This window comes from Heteronotia binoei, unplaced genomic scaffold (genome assembly GCF_032191835.1).
Source record: "Heteronotia binoei isolate CCM8104 ecotype False Entrance Well unplaced genomic scaffold, APGP_CSIRO_Hbin_v1 ptg000294l, whole genome shotgun sequence".
Lineage (NCBI taxonomy): Eukaryota > Metazoa > Chordata > Lepidosauria > Squamata > Gekkonidae > Heteronotia > Heteronotia binoei.
The window spans coordinates 602,225-620,316 of NW_026800011.1; the positions used below are offsets into that span (position 1 = coordinate 602,225).

Sequence of the window (18,092 nt, forward strand, 5' to 3'; positions counted from 1 at the left end):
CCAGTTGGGGCTCTAAGAAACCCCGTTTCTGTTGTTACTTAGAAACACAGTAGAAATGCAGTAAGGCATAGTACAAGTTATGTTTTAGTTATAGGTAAGAGTAAGACTGGAATGTTGGTAACTCTTCTGTCTTCAAGCCTAGCTGTGTGTTAACCCTTAAGGATGTTACTTAACCATGCTTGTGGCCTTCCAAACTAAAGCTGTGTCCCACATGACCTTTAAGTCCTTGATGTGTCCTGGAAGATTGAACTATTCTCCTTCTGGTTTCCGGTATTGTCATTTTTGATGTTCATTTATTCTTTTGCGTAGAGGTTGGTTGGTTTGTCCTATGCAGAGGGGCATTGCTGGCACATGAGAGCAAACCAGTCAACCTCTACAAAGAAGAATCCCATGTAAAATGGCTAAGCTTTATGTTATTCTTCAACTTTCAAATAATTAATGTCAATTACAAACTTTTAGCACTTTTAACATATTGTATATTATAAATCTTAGCTATTTTACATGGGATTCTTCTAAAAACTGGGCCAATTGCAGTTGTTTCCTAGTAGATGCCCAGTGCCAGTTTTTCAGACTGTCTCGGTTTTATAACTAATATAATGTTCAGTTATTTAAATAGTACGACATTGAAAATCAATGTATCTTACCTATACTGCTGCTCCTGCAGCTATATAATAAAAAAATATTGGACTAAATCACATTAGATTTCCAATTGTAAACCTCAGAAGAATAGACAAGGGTCTGGTAGCACTTTAAAGACTAATTAAGTTTTATTACAGCATAAACATTTGTGGACTAAAGCCCCACATCTTCAGACATAATGAGTGAATTCTCATTTTGCATGGACTCACTAAGCACTAATTAAGAGGAGAAATATGCAGTTATTCTTCATCATGTTTGAAAGCACAGTAGTAGGAATGTCTTCACCAGCAACAAGAAACAAAAGTTTAAGAGCATCAAAGCAATGTCTACCAAGGAAAACTGATGAAGTAGTTAAATAAAGAATTAAATGCCCATCCTTGAAAATCGCATTTAACAATTGAAGAAATAGTCATCTCAGCATTCTTGTCAGTTCTTTATTTTTTTTTAATCCCTAAAGACTAGCACATTTACAGCATACATGGATTGGATGAATTAAGACTATATAAAACAGTAACCATATGTTTATGGTATATTAATACTGCCCCCAAACAACCAAATAAATAAAAAAAATTCAATGCACAAAGCTTGGCAAGTACAACTGTGTTGGGACAAAACTGTGCTGTACATTAACTCTACATACATAGGTGAAACCCAAAGGCAACTGTGCTGCGGGAGCTTTCACAGAATATACACAGAACATAACTTGGCAGCAGTTTTCTTCTGAAGTATTCTTCATTTTTTTTAAAAAGGTACTCAAAAAGAACATTAGCTAGAACTTCATATCATTGTAATCCTTAAGAATGTCTTTCCTGTGCAAAATTAAAACATTTTTTAAAAATCAGACATATGACATTTCCTACACGAATTTGTTTCACAGTTTTCCATTTTTTATCAAGCTCTGCTCACTCTGGTCTTTGTGGGATCCTATTTACGTGCATGACATATTTTATGTATAAAAGATGCGCTGGACAGGGTTGTTCTGCTTATTGCAACCAAAAAGAGTGAGACTGCACTACTGCACCCCTTCCTTGTATCTAATGCAACAGTGCAGTTGGTGTTCCCCACTTTAAAAAGGAAGAGCAAAGAATGAACATGAAGAGTTTAGAAATTATTCTGAATATTACTGCAATGCTGTTAGCAAAGTCCAATGTGAAAGCAGTTTTGTAAAACAAGCAATTTTAATAGAATTCAAGTATTTAATAAAGACTGATTGCATTTTAAAAGGGTCTTAATTAAAGTGATGCTAAACAAATAGGTTGGACATCTGGCCTAAAATTTTCCTAGCACACTTTACAGTGCTGACATATGTCCCATGCAAGAGTGCCTTTTGGGCTCTGATGCACAAACAGCCCTCCAGTGATATGGGGTTCACATTTATTCAATGAAAAGAGCAGTGCAGCATGCATCTCCTTGTATATGCAGAGCTATGCTTTCCATATAAATGAATTGGCACACCTCAAGAATGGGGAGAAGCTATAGGAGCTGCTGTGCCTGAAAAGGGGGCCAAAACAGGACACGCATGTTGTATCTAGAAATGTCATACAGGCATATACATCTGTATGTACAATCATAAACATTTACTTGCTTACTTTAGAATTACCAAAATCTTAACTAATAACTGTACAAGTCTTCCATCTAAGAGTATTTAAAACTAAAGGTATTTTAAATATGTGATTAAAATATATCAAAATAAGAGGTTTGGGAACAGAATAAATTAAAAATACAAATTTGTCTACTATATCAGTAAGACTTTTCTCAACTGTATAAGTTTAACATTTCACAACATTTGACATGGTGCAGAGATCTGAGGTTAAACAGGTAACATGGGATCATAACTTCGTAATGGCAAGAAAGACTGAAGCAGTAAAAAAGAACCAAATTCAGCAAAATCATGAGTACAATGTCTACAGAGCAGGTAAGACACTGAATTGCTAACAGCAAACAGTGAAAAGCAGTTACCACTGGAATAGAATTAATAATCAAAAGCTGCAAGAAATTAAAGTGCAAACAAAAACATCAGAAAGAAGTAAAACGCACTTAGAAAATACCACATGTATATTAAGTTATTTTCTTGAGGCAAACTGAACCACATTCCATTACAAGACCCATGATTCTAAATAAGTGTACTTATAAAAGTTTATTTTGGATTGCAGCCTTAGAGTGAAAAGAAAATCTTTGAATATCATACACTAGAATAAACCAAGATAGAACATGATATGGTTCAGAAACCAATGCTTCATTCTTACTTTGAAATATACACTATTTACTGGAGGAACTGATGAATGTGTATTAGGGTCAGCAGCGGAATGTATTGCACCATCTTACCATCTACTGCAGCACTCACACATTTATTTTTGTGCTGAAACAACTTACAAGGGGGTAAATTCATGTCGCTATCTATATAAAGTCGTAACTGACTTGCATTTGTCACATGGAGGCTTTCTGCACAACCCTCTCCCATGTGAAGACGACACAATAAAATCACCATGTGCAGATGTTATCACCTCTAAAACAAATATATGAACTGGGTCTCAGAAGAGATTTGAAAAAATAGGATTTTACATTTAATAGTTGTTAGTACACCAATTGTTACTGTTAATCAACAAATTAAAACCCACTTTCTACTGATGCTGTAACAATGAATGAAAAAGCAAACCACTGCCCTGAAATAGTGGATATTAACAAAAAGAAAGCTCTTGGTAGGACTAATATTCAAAATATCATACTCAACAATTAGGGAGACACATAAAAATCATGGGAAACATTTGGTTGTGTGTAGTACATAATGCTCTGGAAGTATAAAGTCCTTTACATTTTAAAATGCTATCTAAATCTAAATGGAAGTGAAAAAGGGAAATGAGAAAATCACAACCTGATGCCTATGCAGATTTATGCACACCTAAGCCCCTTAGATATCTCAAATGCTAAACAGAGTCATGCTATCCTTCAAGCACTTTAGGTATTTGATAGAAGATGTGTTTGCATGGAACAGCTAAAAACTGTACAAGTAACCTGCATAAGGTACTGCAGTGAGCAGGGGACAAAATCCAGAGATCTGCTTCAAAATATTGGCTTCCACTGAACATTGCTGTGTGAAGTAACATGCCTAATGCACATAGAAAAGGGCCCAAAGTAACAGGATCTGAAACAACAGATGATCCAAATACAAGTGACCTGGCCCATGAAATCCCCATTGGCACTTTACAGGGCATAGGAGTTTGCACTTTTCCTACCTGGCTTGCAATGCCAGGAGTCTTACTGCTCACAATTACCACCCATGATTACAAGTCACATGCAGTGCTCTGTTGCATGCTACTGTCTCTTGACCATGCAATTTAAATACTAGCTGGGATCCTGCCAGTTTTTTCATTGGTGCAAAAAGGATCTCATCTGATTCCCTTCCTCATTGTAGTCTTTTCCCACACATTTTTTTTCTGTCTGGGTCCTGCAATCACCAACATAGCCTTCTTGCATGCCAAAAGAGTCTTCTGTCTTAAACTAGCTGAAATGTTGGATTTGACAGCTACTCAAAAATAATGAAAATTGTAAACATTTCTGAAGTCAACTGAAGGCATCACAGGCCCAATTCAATTTCTGAACCAAGTGGGTCTTGTGTCAGTTCCTGGGCTTGTATATTACAAATTAATAGTGTTCCATATATAGTAAAACATGTTAAGCTCCTGGTTTAAAATGTATTGTGCTGCCCTAGTTTTAAAAGTGGAGCTTTTGCTGTAACAATGCCTCTTACCAAACTGCCTTGTGTCCTTTAGTTTACTATTTACAACTCTGAGGTTCTAAAAAGTATTATGAAAATCTCAAATCAAATCAGTATAAAAAGATGTGTGAAACAGCTGCCTAAATATCATTCATAAAATCCTGGACAGTCTAGGAGTTACCTCCCTTCTTTAGGCATATAGGTAAGAAATCAGTGATGTAGTATATTCAGGCATCTTACATAAACTGATGGATAGTTATATAAGCAGATAGTCATCACAATATTTTCATGTTATAAGGGAGAATAATTATTCCTAGGGAATCCAATTCAACTCAGTGTTACCTAGTGAAACGTACAAAAATTGTTTTTGACTTTATTGCCAAAGTTCATATACTAAAGTTGAGTGTATCCACATGTTTTAACGGAACAACTGATTGCAAGACACTATAATCTTATGATTCAACTTTTCCATAAGTTCCTTCAGGAGGCCTGTAATGCTTGGGGAAAGCCTTCAGTTGCAGGGAATTAAATGCATACTTGCGACATCCAACATTCTTCATTGTATTTTCTCTTCGACAACCCTCACTGGGGAAAAAAAGACAAGCACAAAAATGACAGCAGTAAAAACAAAAAAATCAAACAAAATATTTTGGCTGTGGTGACATGAGCTGGTCATTTCATAATGTTAAAATACTATAATGGGAGCTTGAATAATTTGCCATCGCAAATATTGGAAGCAGTGGATCACTAAACAACGCAGGTATGATGAACATGAAATAGAAACATGCTGTGGTCTGGCTACTAAGCCTTGCAGTTCTAAAAAGCAACAGTGTTATCTAGCTGCAATGCACATTTCTCTCTGTGATGCTCCTATGAATTTCATGATACAGGTGCTCTGAAGTTTTAGGTCATTTCATTGCATATAGGGCTCTAAAACTCTTGATTCAAGCCACCATGGGATTAATGAGCTAAAAGAAAATGCTAGTCTTGAAATGAATGCTTTTCAATAACTATTGTTTCCTACATATTAGTTTATCAAGAGCCTTACTGAGAGTTAGTTCTAACTGGATAATTTGCCATACATTAGTATGTAATCAGCCTATTGTATTGTATTGTAATCACAGTATTATTATGTAAATCAATGTATTTACTGGATTGGTTTTAACTTACTGTTTTAATGTCTTATTGTTCTATATTGTAAATCTAGGGTTTTATTTATTACTGTATGTTTTTATGGAATGTTGTTAGCCGCCCTGAGCCTGCCTAGGTGGGGGAGGGCGGGATATAAATGAAATAAATAAATTAATTAATAATAATAATAATAATAATAATAATAATAATAATAATAATAATAATAATAAAAAATACAGTCCCTCAATTCTGACATTGCTAAATTGTTTGAAAAATACTCTTTTCAAAATAGTCATCAACATTCACCAAATGCTGTAAGCATTTTGGAATATAATTTTTTTCTTCATATTTGCCTATTTTCTTCATATTCCCCATATGAGCCCCAAAGAGCACTGAGGTCGGCAGGGAAGAACACGCTGACTATCCCTGGGCCAAAGGAGGCGAAATTACAGAGTACACGGGCACGGGCCTTCTCTGTTATAGCCCCGTGCCTTTGGAATCAACTTCCGGAGGAGGTACGGGCCCTGCGGAATTTGGACCAATTCCGCAGGGCCTGTAAGACCATCCTTTTCAAGCAGGCGTTTGTAGAACTTGATAGGATGGCTGTTTAATTACCAACTATTTATCTAGTGACCCCTGCCATAATACAAGTGTACAGATAACATCAGGAAGATCACCGCCGTTTAAATTATGGAATGATCCAGACATTTGGAACTGGTTTTAGATTGTTGTTTTAAATCAATGTATAACTTAAATGTTGTTTTAAATTACCTTATATTGTATATTTTATATTGTATAATTTTATCGAACTCTTGTCAGCCGCCCTGAGCCTGCCTAGGCGGGGAGGGCGGGATATAAATAAAATTTATTAAATTTATTATTACTGTAGAAGTAACACAGCTGACTCCAGACCATGGTTAGAAGAACAGCAGTGGGTAGTGGGCTCCTATGCCCTCCTTTCCCTGTCTGGTACAGATTTCCACTTCCTTCTCAGCTTAAATTTTATTTATAGGTATGTACTAGGGTGGCTATTTTACTAGTCAAAATATTTGTTTAATAGTTAGATTAAATACTGGTCAAATATTTTAACTGTTTAAAACAATGAAATCACCATTGTAAAAATTGTAAGAAATCATTATAATTCTAACTGTTAATGTTAGATACGGTTTCTTTAATCGTGAACAATTTATTAAACAAATCTTTTCTTTGGCTTTTATGTTGACCACCAAGGTTGGCCTACAGTTTCAAAATTAGAATCAAGTAACAATGACTTTTTAAAAGTAAATTTTTACAGGCAGTTGTGCTAACTAGACAACAAATAAAGTTCTGCTTTGGAAATGCCTGTAATTACAGTTGGCCAGTAGGAGAAGCTTTTCTGTTAGGGCTGCCCCTGATGGCTGCAGGGCGATAGGGCAAAAGGACCTCATACTCATGCCCTCACTCACAAACAATGGCATCACAATGAAACAACAAAAAGGATAGTTGCCATCTGCCAAGGGCAGGCTTGGCTTCATAGAATATGTGACAACCATGCTCAAGTAAGTGTTGGTCAACTGATTGGTGTGCTGACCCAAGTCTATCATAGTGCTAATCATGGTTAACACTAAGCATGTTCTTTCTTATCCAAGATGTGCAAACCAATTTCAGGCTCTGGAACTAAGAGGAATTTGGGTCAGTACTTTCCATACCTAAAAGGACACTATGGTTAGGGCTTGATGAAAGCCTGTGCGGTTAGTGATACTCTCTTTCTGAGATCTATTGCACTTTCTACATTTAGATTCTGAACTCTATTGCAAAGACCATTCGATTTCCTGAAAACTGATGGCTCTCAAGAACAGCTGTACAGCAAGGAAGCACAAAATTTTAATAGACATAAATTAATTTAGACCATCATAAAATGTTTTCCCATTTTCTTTCTTTGGCTTCTTTGACACACAAAAGTTAACAAGGGAAAATGAGAGTGGTTTCATGCTAGAGCATCACTGTAAGACAGTATACAAACATATGACAGATGTAATTTATTTGAAATTTAAAGACTAATGACAGCAACAATTAACATGCTCCTTGTTAAACTGCAGCATCTTTATTTCCAAGGTGAGCTGAGATTTTCATTGATAATAATGTATTCCAATTTCAATGTGAGGCCCAACCCAGCCAAACAGGCTTTTTTACAACTCAGTTGATTTTAGTTGGAGGCTTAAGCATATTCATTCTCTTGCACTGAAACCAAGAAGAACGTACATTTGTGGATCTTTATCTGGATTATGTGCAAATTTTTACATAGCTGGGATTGACTAATTACATGAACTCTGTGTCTAATAATAAGCATTTTATGTTGTTTTATTTCACAAGTAAATGTTTTATTTTCCTTCCTTAAACATAGTACTGGAACTCTTAATTCCTTGCAGTATCTGTCTTTGCTACAATTCATATTATTCAGCGTCACTTTTAAAGCACAAAAATGTTTTAAGGAAAAACCATTACCATTACAGAAAAAGGCACAGAACCTTTTGATTATAAGGGAAATATATGTGTACTGTCATGGTGAATTACAGGCTACTCTGTACAAATTACAGTCCTTGTGGTGCAACCTGGATCACTCCTGGGCTCCAGTATGCACACAAAGCTCTGTACATATAGCAGCTACTGTTTTAGCATCAGAGAGAAGAGGAGAGGTATCTACTATACAGCCTGCCCAAACATACCTATAAATTAATTATCTGTAGCAGCTGGAAGGAAGAAAGATAAGTATTAAAAATATTTTTCTGGTTTACAAAAGCTTCCCTATCTGATTGTCAGTGGAAAAAAATTACTCACTCCTGGCGACAAAGTTTTGTTGTATGCACTGTAAACTATGCCCTTGCAAACTGATGTGATTCAGACCCTAGTTGAGCAGGATCCTACTTCCCGCCCCACCCCCACCCCAAGAGACACAATTTAGTACATGTGATGTCAACTTCAAATGAATAATATCTGATGAAGGGAGGTTTGAAAACTTATAACCTGGAAATCTTATTGGCCTTGAAGGTAACTCAGGACTCAAAATAGCTCTTCTACTGCAGACCAATATAGCTACCCGCTTGAAACTATCGTCAAATGAACAGGTGAATCTTTCCTATCAGCTATCATCATGCATTATCTGGCAGCACAAGTGATTGAAATTAATGGGCTTATTGCCGTAAGTGTGGTCAAATATACTCCTATGTGAGTCAGGTGGAAAACAAGACATAATTATGTCTCATCAATATTTTAAATAAATGCATGAGAGATTCACATGTATTCAGCTTGTTCTGCATTAGTTATATTGGTTATCAATCTGCTCCTAGGCACAATTCAAGCTATTTTTTGGACTTATACCCTATCTTGTACCTTCATACCTTGTATCAGCTTGCTCTACATCCCACAGTTTAGTTAATATGCATTGCTCATTCAATATATTGTTTTGACGGCTTAAGACAGTAACAGCTAGAAGTTGTTCTAGTCCATAAATTCTGGAATCTTGTTTCTGAAGAAGCAACCTTATCTCTCGAGTGCTACTTCTATGCTAGAGTATTGGAAAGCCTGTAAAGATCTTTTAGAACAGGAATTTGGCTGGTCTGGGCTCTTCTTTCAAATATGTTTTGGTATTTTATTGGCTTTAGATTCTATTTTCTTCTTATAAACTATTTTAAGTTGTCTTGAAAAAGCAGTAGTTATCTGAATATTTTAAACACTAGTGTCATAGTTCCCCAAAGGAACAGGTTATTTTTGCATGCGAAAGAACTCAGCTACCCAACTCACATGACTACTTCTTATAGTTGTTATTGGAGCATCATGGGGCCCAGGCACAATGGAGCATTCTATGAGTCCAAAGATGGCTGTAGTTGAGGCTACAGCCACCTCTTATGCCAGTCAAAATTAATTTGATCCAATACACCTACTAGTATGTGTAGTTTGTAGCACAACAGAACATGAAATTTAGAATTCTCTCAGCCATATAATTCGTATTTAATATCTAATAATTTTTACCTTATGAAATTCATCACAAAAATGGAAATTTAGTATTTAAGCTATGAGTTTTCTGAAGATGTATATTTAAATAAATCAATGTAACAATGGTAGACATTCATTCTCATTTAACTTTGAGGGTAATTGGGTGGGAACAGTCTCTGACATATATTAGCATCTTTCAAATATTTAAGATGATTTCATCAGAATTATCTTAAAGTTAACAGTGAACTGATTAGTGCAACTTTTTATGGCAATATTTAACATCAGCATTAAACAACATATGATACCATCATACATATTATAAAAATATTTTTCTGACGATTCAAATGGAACTACAGATGATTAGTAGCTACTCTTTCTGCATACTTTCCCCTTTTTGATACAATAAAAAAGTAGATATATAAATATATTGAAAGTATATTGCATGCAGTATACTGCAATTCAAGTTAATTTTTTAGTTGATATAGTATGTTGCAATATAATTAAGTATGACAAAGGAACAAGTGCATGGTTCTACATACTTTCCTAATTTAGAGATTATGTTTGGAAGTTCGTTAGAAAGGTATTCAGTATAATTGTTCAGACAAATGTTACAAACTCCCACATTTTTTCTTCTTGTATCATGTAAATATGAAAAGTAAGACTGACATATTTTTAAGAATATACAAAAAAAGGTACAAATTCTTTTTAGATACCTTTCTCTAGAGTACATGAAACTTTGGAAACAAAACTGCATAAGAGAGAGAGACAGATGATTTGGATGCCTGAAAAAATATTTGGTAAGAGAAACTAATCTTCAGGATAGCTAAAGTACCAAGGTAACAGGCTGCTGTCAGACTATGTTACAAGCACTGAAAGTGTAACAACAGTTTAAGCGTTCAATACAATTCCTTTTCATAAAATAATTTGATGTGTATTTACAAGTTTAGTACAATAGAAACACAAAATTGTAAGGCATAATAATAATTCTTGGCAGACAATGCTATGACACATTCTTTTGACAAAATAGGTACCAGGTGGTGATAAATATTCTGGCACTTCATTGGATTTTTGCTTTGTTTGCTTTTAAAATTCATCTTCATTTGCAACGTAATCTGGCCACCAGGTATGCAATGCTCAGAAACAGCCACACAATCAGTAAATTGGGGCTTAGAGCTAGCAAAGGAATAGAGTAGAGAAGACTGGGGTCTAGCCTGAAATCCCGGATGGGCACCAGGCCACACAAGTTCTTCTGGGTGACTACCTCCCGTGTTCCAATACTGTGAAAAGGAAGAAGTTCAGGGAGAACAGAAAATAAGAGGAAGAAAGGAACACAGACATGCAATGGATGTACCCAAAAGATATGCCATGCAACAGGTGTACCAAAACAACGACAAAATAAAACCAAAAAGTGGCAAAGAAAAAAATAATACAGGGAAGAGAAGAAAAAATGTTGAAGAAGCCACAACAGAAAATAGAATATGTTAAGTAAAAGGAAGGAAGGAAGGTGTGCCAATTTTAAAAAATAATAATAAAAGGCACAATTATAGAATAAAGGAGAGAGAAAGAGAATAAAAAGAGAAAATAAGAAAGAATACTGTAGTCTACTGAAAATAAATACATGTAGGTTGAACAACAATGGTTTTCCATGTTCATTTTCTCATTTCGCCAAGCAATGTCCCATGCTACTCAGCCATGCTTCCACATGCTGCAAAGAAATGGAGCTCTGAAAAGAAAACTGAACATGAATAACCATTATAGCATTTGACCCTTTCAATAATTCTTCAATGAGAATTGTATTGAGTTAATGCAATAACCTAGTTACTAAATATAGACACATTAAAAATAGTTAGTAGGTTAAGTCTGAAAATGCTTTTTAAGGCATTAAAAAACTGATGAGCATAATAAATTGGCCTCTTTCTTAGCCAAAAGTGCTACCTGCTAAGAAAGGGTGACTTGTCCACCAAGAATTCTTCATCTACCCTATATTTGGGACAATAATTTTGACTAATAGTTTCATTTTAAATTTTCAAAACTAAAAATAAATTTTAGCCTTTTGGGTTCAGATGGTAAGTACCCCTCCCCCTTAGATCTGATCACTGTTGATTCTTTGTTCATGATTTAGGCTGAAGACAAATGGTATCACCACTATAAAAGATTGAGAAGTGGGGGCAGGGTGGAATTTCCAAATTATCTCTCCCCTTGTAATTCCTTGTAGGCCCCTAGCTTGTTATTCTATCTAATTAGTAAACAGGCTAGCAATGCAGGGTGTAGATAACAAAACACAGAAAAACTGGGACATCCATGAACAGGACAGGAATCTCAGCAGACTCCCCAGGTGGTATACAGAAAATATGACTTTGTAAATTAACAAAAAGAAAGGGAGGACACTCTAAAAACTGGCCCGATGAGGACTGAAAATGCTCCAGATGGGCAAAATGTTGAGAGAAGCTGGGTGTGTTAATGGGACAAAAAGGATGGAAGGAAGATCAACTGCTCAAGCCTATGAGGGCACAGAGAGCTGGGGGGGGGGGGGTCCCCAAGTTGTTGTCTCCACAGTTCCTTGGAAAGGTCTCACCTTGTAATTTTAAAAGTAAGCATAAGATATAAATATACTACCTTGATGCAAAAAAAGCTATTTTGCAGTACCGGATGTGAAAGCTATCTTCATTTCAAGCAACATAAATTAACTTTAACCAACCAGCTAGCAGCTATTTTAATAGTTCAGCAAGATCTTTTCATGAATTCTCTCTTCAAATCTACACTATCAAGGCAGAGAATCAAGCCAAGGAATGTCTTCTTGTTCCATTTTTATTTGTTAATTACAAAATTTGAATTGTAAGAGAATTCCAACACTTACATGTTCCAAATTTTGTTACATATGAACATCCATAGTTTTTCTCCTAGTTGTTCAAAACAACATAATGACAAGGAATTCTACTCCCTCCCCCAAGTTCCAGATCTGGGCTAAAGATACTAAATGCAAACCAGCCATTGTTCAGCACTTTCAACACAGAATTGATTTTAACACAAAATTACCAAATTTGGGGGATTAAAAGTACAAACCATAAAATACTACTGAAAAATTAATAAGAAAACAATTGGGCATGTTTCTGTTTCTCATATTTTGGCATAATATTCTGAACATCGTAGCTGGTTTAATCATACATCAGTTGCACTTGGTGGGATTCCATCTCATGGAACCCTATAGTTTATGGACAAGCTTCAGAAGGCAGAAATATGAACACGTCACTAGCAATGAATACTTTTTTCGCAGACCATTGAAGATTCAGAAAAGGTCAAATAGCAAAGACATACAGAAAGGATAAGAGAATTGAACACTAGAGAATTTGGTGAGAAGACACACAATACAGTCAGCAAGAGCGAATGCTGAAAACAGGACTCCACAGTAGTGCTGAACCACACTGATAAAAGACTAAAACGGGATTTCTTATCCTTTCTTTTTTGGGGGGAGGGGGGTATGTAAACTTGGAGCTCTCCAGCAGTGCTTGAAACAATGTATTGGACAACAATAAACATTCACTTTTTTTTTAAAAGGAGAATTTAATTTTGAAAACACGTCTGCTGCTTCAGAAAACAGAGGTTAAATTGGTATGACAGGTTGTGATGGGTTTTGACTGCTGCATCATGAAACATTCATAATGACAATTTGCTAAAGGAACAAATTGTACCGCTACTGAAGAGTAAGCATAGCAAACCAATGCAACCTGCAGATGTGTATGTCACAAAAAAGATTCCCTCTAAGGAAATGGTGTGAAACAACAAACTGGCATCCAAGGTAATATTTCAGTTTACAAACTTTTGAAATGGCAGATCAGAAAAAACTGTCTGCTTTGCCATTCCTTTTATCTTGGTAACTGTCCAATAAACTAATAAAAACTGAACTAACCCACTAGGTTCATCTTTGAAGGATTTTTTAAAAATGTAAATGTGCCAGTTCTTCATTTTGAACATATTAAGTGAGATCTAAAGTATATCAGGCAGCTGTAGTCTGGGCAATTTAACATCCTTAACGTATTTAATGTATAACTCTACCTATCAAAGACTGAGTCACCCATCTGCAGTTTACATGGCTCCAGGATAAGGAACAAGTGGCCTTTAAGCAAACCAGTTCTTACCTCCGCATGCATTCCAGGGCCTGTGTGAAGACCTGAGGAGCCATTCCATGCTCATGCTGTAATATTAAACACTGCTCCAGAGTCACCGACATGGCAGTCCTATCCTTGGCGCTTTTACAGCTTGTAAACCGAACACCATTAAGTCTGCGGCAAATCTAGAAAAGAATATCAATTGTCAGTCTTCTTTGCAGAGTCAATAAAGAATACAGCTGTTTCCCAACTATTAAAGCAATAAGCCACATGGACAGTGGAATAAGGAATGGGCAGAGTTTGGTAAGGACAGAATTACATCATGGTCAGCCTTCAAAAGAAAAAAATTATCTACGAATCTAGGTTGTTTTCCTGGGGGAGATTTCCATTAGCTTCAAGTGAACAGGTAAATGGCAAACTGAGTTGTAAGCGTGTATCCATCAAAGTACTGTTATAATGAAGTAACAGTAAATACCTCAGCAGCTTGCCAAAGAATATCAACATTCTTATTTTTCCTTGCATGTACATTCTGTCCCAGAAACCGCAGCAGTTCAGGCAGGCACGTTTGACTACGAGATCGAGGTAGACCTTAAATTTAAAACCAAACACAAAACAAGAGTATGTCTCCTCAGGGGTCAGCATTTACTTAAGTATGCATCATATCATGCATTAAAATAAATGCTTAGTAGGGTCATATTTTCTGTAATACCTTAGAAGTTTTATGGATATGAACTGTGAACTCAATTAGTTGCTACCAGTGGACAGATTTTGTATTCCAGGAACTAGAGTCTTGAAAACTATGCCAGTTTAATTGGTCTTTTTATTATACATTAAACACCTACTTTAAAACATTAATTGCTCACAACACTTTACATAAGACATTGCAGGGGTGTGTGTCTTGGAAGTGGCTTAATCCTTCCTGGAACTGGAAATATCTTATTTTGATTTCTATCAGTTTTGCAACATGGAGATACTCATATTCCTGTTCTTCACTGAGGTTCAAACTACACTGGAGGTTGGCAGACATGTTTATGCCCAATCTGCCCCAATCGTGTATCAAGATAGAGCGGTATGGCATTTTAAGAATTAAAAGGGGGAGGAAGGTGAGTAAGAAGCACTCAACTTTCCCCTCTGTCCACTGTGTACTTCACCAAATTCTTCCCCCAATGGGTTCCAATGCCAGCCCAGCTAAGAGAAAAATATGTCAGGTGAGGAGCTGTGGGGGAATAAGCAGTGGGTGGGAGGGTTTCACACATTCCTTTAGCTTAAAATTGGATCATTCCTGAATACCAAGTTTTAACAACAGGACTTTCACTGTGACATGAAGTTCGAGCCTCTGTATACTGCCAATCCTTTAAGACAGTGTGCCATGAAACTGAGAGAGGGACAATCTCCCTTGTCTTTTATTTAATAACTTTAGCTGAAATCCTATCAATCCTCCCATGAGTAGATTGAGGATTTGCTGGAATCAGAATATCTCAGTGCATTCAGGAAGCATTGACTGTTGACCTTTGCAGTATTTGGACAAAAATGTTTTACAGAAATCTCACTGCTTAAGTGAAATTCCAACATATACTTACAATCTTCAGGCAAAACTTCTTTGAACTGCTCAAAATAGGAATTCAACCGTACTAAACTTTCCATGTTAATCACTTCTTGTAAAGAGGTGTCCCCAAACCTTTAATGACCAAATATGGTGCATTAGTAAATACACACATACATACATTTTTCTCACCAAGCTCAGTTCCCAACAATGAACAAATTAGTTATACTAATTGGTATATTCTGTACTCCAGACACTTAAAATCCGTACAATAGGATTCTGTAAAATTCTACCAGGTCACTCATAATAGGATTTAATGATAGATACCCACCAATGGCACAAAGCTCATAGCTGATCAATAATACTATTTAGGCCAGATCCTATACAACAGAAGGAAAATAAGGGTGAAGAGAAACCCACATTATGAGAATAAGATAAATAAATGACCAATATTTATTAAAGAAAGAAGAATGCTCCAAACAGGTACATGTCTTCAGCTTATTCCTAAGCAATCATTTGGAAAATCAAGAAATAATTAACTGGATTTGTCTATTAATTAACTCAATATACTCCCAGTGCTCAAATAAATTGTTTCACCACAGTTAAACACAAAGCATTTTAAAACAGAATTATACGTACTTCTCTGCTAAGGTTTGTTGTTCATTGATCCCCACATTGAAGAGCACAGGCTGAACTCTCAGCAGCATGCCACTCTGAATCTCACGGGGCAGGGCATCAAATAAGGTGCTTGGCAATGGAATTCTCACATTAAACCCATCACTAATTTAAAGCAGAATTTTAAAAGAAAACCTGTTAAACAGGATCGGTAATTTTGAACATGTAGAAAAGGACAGAATAGGGCTCTTATACTGGCCAAACAGACCTCTCATAAATGTCTTATATGGCCATTAATATTCTTTGACATATGTTCAGCAAGATTAATGTCCAGTCATCTTTTGTTCCCATAGTAAATAAACACAGAGTAAAGGAGCACAACTTATTCTCTGGATGCTGTGATTCTTGTACTTCTAGAATGTTATTAAATCTCTTCAGCAGCCACAGGTTTAACAAATTCTGAGCTTATTTGCACATTTTGTCTTAAGGATGTAGAAACTTCGCTACTCAAGACAGAACCTCTTAAATAAAAGAGCATTCTAATGTAGGAAATGCCACAATTCCATTGGAACATCAGTGGAATACCCACACGGCCAAGTCTTCCACACTCCTATGCATAAAGCATTGTTTTTCTCCTCCAGAACTATGCTGAAACAGGCCAGTTTTTCTTCCCCCATTATCACCCATAATATTTTCCCAGCAAATGAACAGAAGTGTTCATATAGAAAGAACAAATATAACAAAACATTGATTGTGATACACTTTTCATAGCTGTTTTTTGGTTGTACACAAGAAGCTAACAGTTCATCATTGATCAAAACTAGCCTCAAAAACGTCTATGCAGAAGAAGCATATTTTTGCCCAGTTCATATTAATCAAATATTCTATTTTTATCAGGACCTGCTTTCACAATTTCTCCCTCCCATCCAGTTTATTTTTACCGATTTCCTGTAATGACTGGCAGCATGTCAGCAGATGCATTTGATGTGGCCTGAGTTACTTTAAATGTTACATTCCTTAAGTCCATTATCCCCACACTCATGTCTTCTAGCATTGCCAGCTCTTCACCTAAGTGAAAAATGGGATAAGAAGAATCGTTTGTTATACAGAAAACGTGGAAAACAACACAAATTTGATTAAGGACTGAAAAAGTAAGAAAATGCATCCACAGACATACCTATATATTTAATGTTCTTATTTGAACTAAAAACCACTAATTTAAATTTTTGCACAAAGTCCAACACAGGAAAAAAAATCAGAATTTAATTTAATTTAATTTCAAAGGATATTAAATTCTGACTCTGAAATTTGATAAGTATTTTAAATGAATCCAATCTTAACATTCTGATTTTAACCACTTTTTCTTTGATGCAAGTTTTTTGGATTTCAAACTATATTGTTTCCAAGTTAGTGCACCCAGAATCAGAGCATCAGCCTTAGAGATTAATTTTAAAGGCAGTGATGTTTAAAGTACTCTTGTCAAGCTCATTGTTTTCTAGAATCTGATTTTATTACACAACCATGTGGGGCATTTATAAACTGGGAATGTTGAAACTTTTCAAACTAATTCAGATCAGGATAATTTATCCATGAAACCCACCTCCCAAAATATGTCTCAGTTGCAAGTGACTTTTTTCCTAAAGTACCTAATGTTAATCTGGCTGATACTTCAATTCCTATTAAGGAAAAAAGTGAGCTACAATGAGCAAAGCAACTGTCACTACTAGAAACAAGGCCACAATTCAAATAACTACTTGAAGTGCATCAGATGGCTTGTATGCACACCTCGTAGGATTTTTTACATTGGGGGTAGCCTTTTATGCAGTAGCCTACCTACACTGTTCCCAAGGGTCCTTCAACCCTCAGGCACAGCTTCCTGGTAAGAAGGATGCTGCAGAAGACAGTAGGAAGTGTAAAGTACCTGTTCCACCAGTAAGATCTGCTTGTGCTTCTATGAAGAAGCAGCCCCCTAAAAACCCTTGTAAAGTTTTAGAAGTTATCTTTTTATAAAATGGAGAGGAAAGGAAGCCGCTCCTCCAAAAAGCCCCATTGCCCAGAGCTAGTTGTGCAGTTCACTAGATTTGGCTCAGATTTATCAACATACAACTGTACTGCTCATAAAGTCATACATTGTTTTATTTATTAGTTTAAAATATAACTGCGCTTCATAGTTCCAGGGCGGGCTTTTTTTGTAGCAGGAACTCCTTTGCATATTAGGCCAAACACCCCTGATGTAGCCAATCCTCCATGAGCTTACAGGGCTCTTCTTATAGGGCCTACAGTAAGCTCTTGGAGGATTGGCTACAATCAGGGGTGTGTGGCCTAATATGCAACTGAGTTCGTTCTAAAAAAAAAAAACCCTGGTTCCAGT

The 18,092-nt window shown here is 36.0% G+C and overlaps 1 protein-coding gene across 8 annotated transcripts in view; it reads right to left on the reverse strand.

Annotated features, from left to right (window-relative positions):
• Positions 1–1,055: 1,055 nt before the first annotated feature.
• LOC132590551 (inositol polyphosphate-4-phosphatase type I A) overlaps positions 1,056–18,092 on the reverse strand; it is a 112,064-nt gene continuing 95,027 nt past the window's right edge. For 5 of the 8 annotated variants that reach the window (XM_060263484.1, XM_060263479.1, XM_060263483.1 and 2 more), the window contains 6 exons: positions 16,663–16,789; positions 15,746–15,886; positions 15,144–15,241; positions 14,039–14,151; positions 13,594–13,748; positions 1,056–4,939 (listed from right to left, as the gene is read on the reverse strand). In XM_060263484.1, the coding sequence (XP_060119467.1) occupies positions 4,807–4,939; positions 13,594–13,748; positions 14,039–14,151; positions 15,144–15,241; positions 15,746–15,886; positions 16,663–16,789 (767 nt within the window). In that variant the 3' untranslated portion in view covers positions 1,056–4,806. Of the gene's footprint in view, positions 4,940–9,594; positions 10,735–13,593; positions 13,749–14,038; positions 14,152–15,143; positions 15,242–15,745; positions 15,887–16,662; positions 16,790–18,092 lie in introns of those variants that run through there. The other 3 variants (XM_060263477.1, XM_060263481.1, XM_060263480.1) reach the window with 3 other exon arrangements.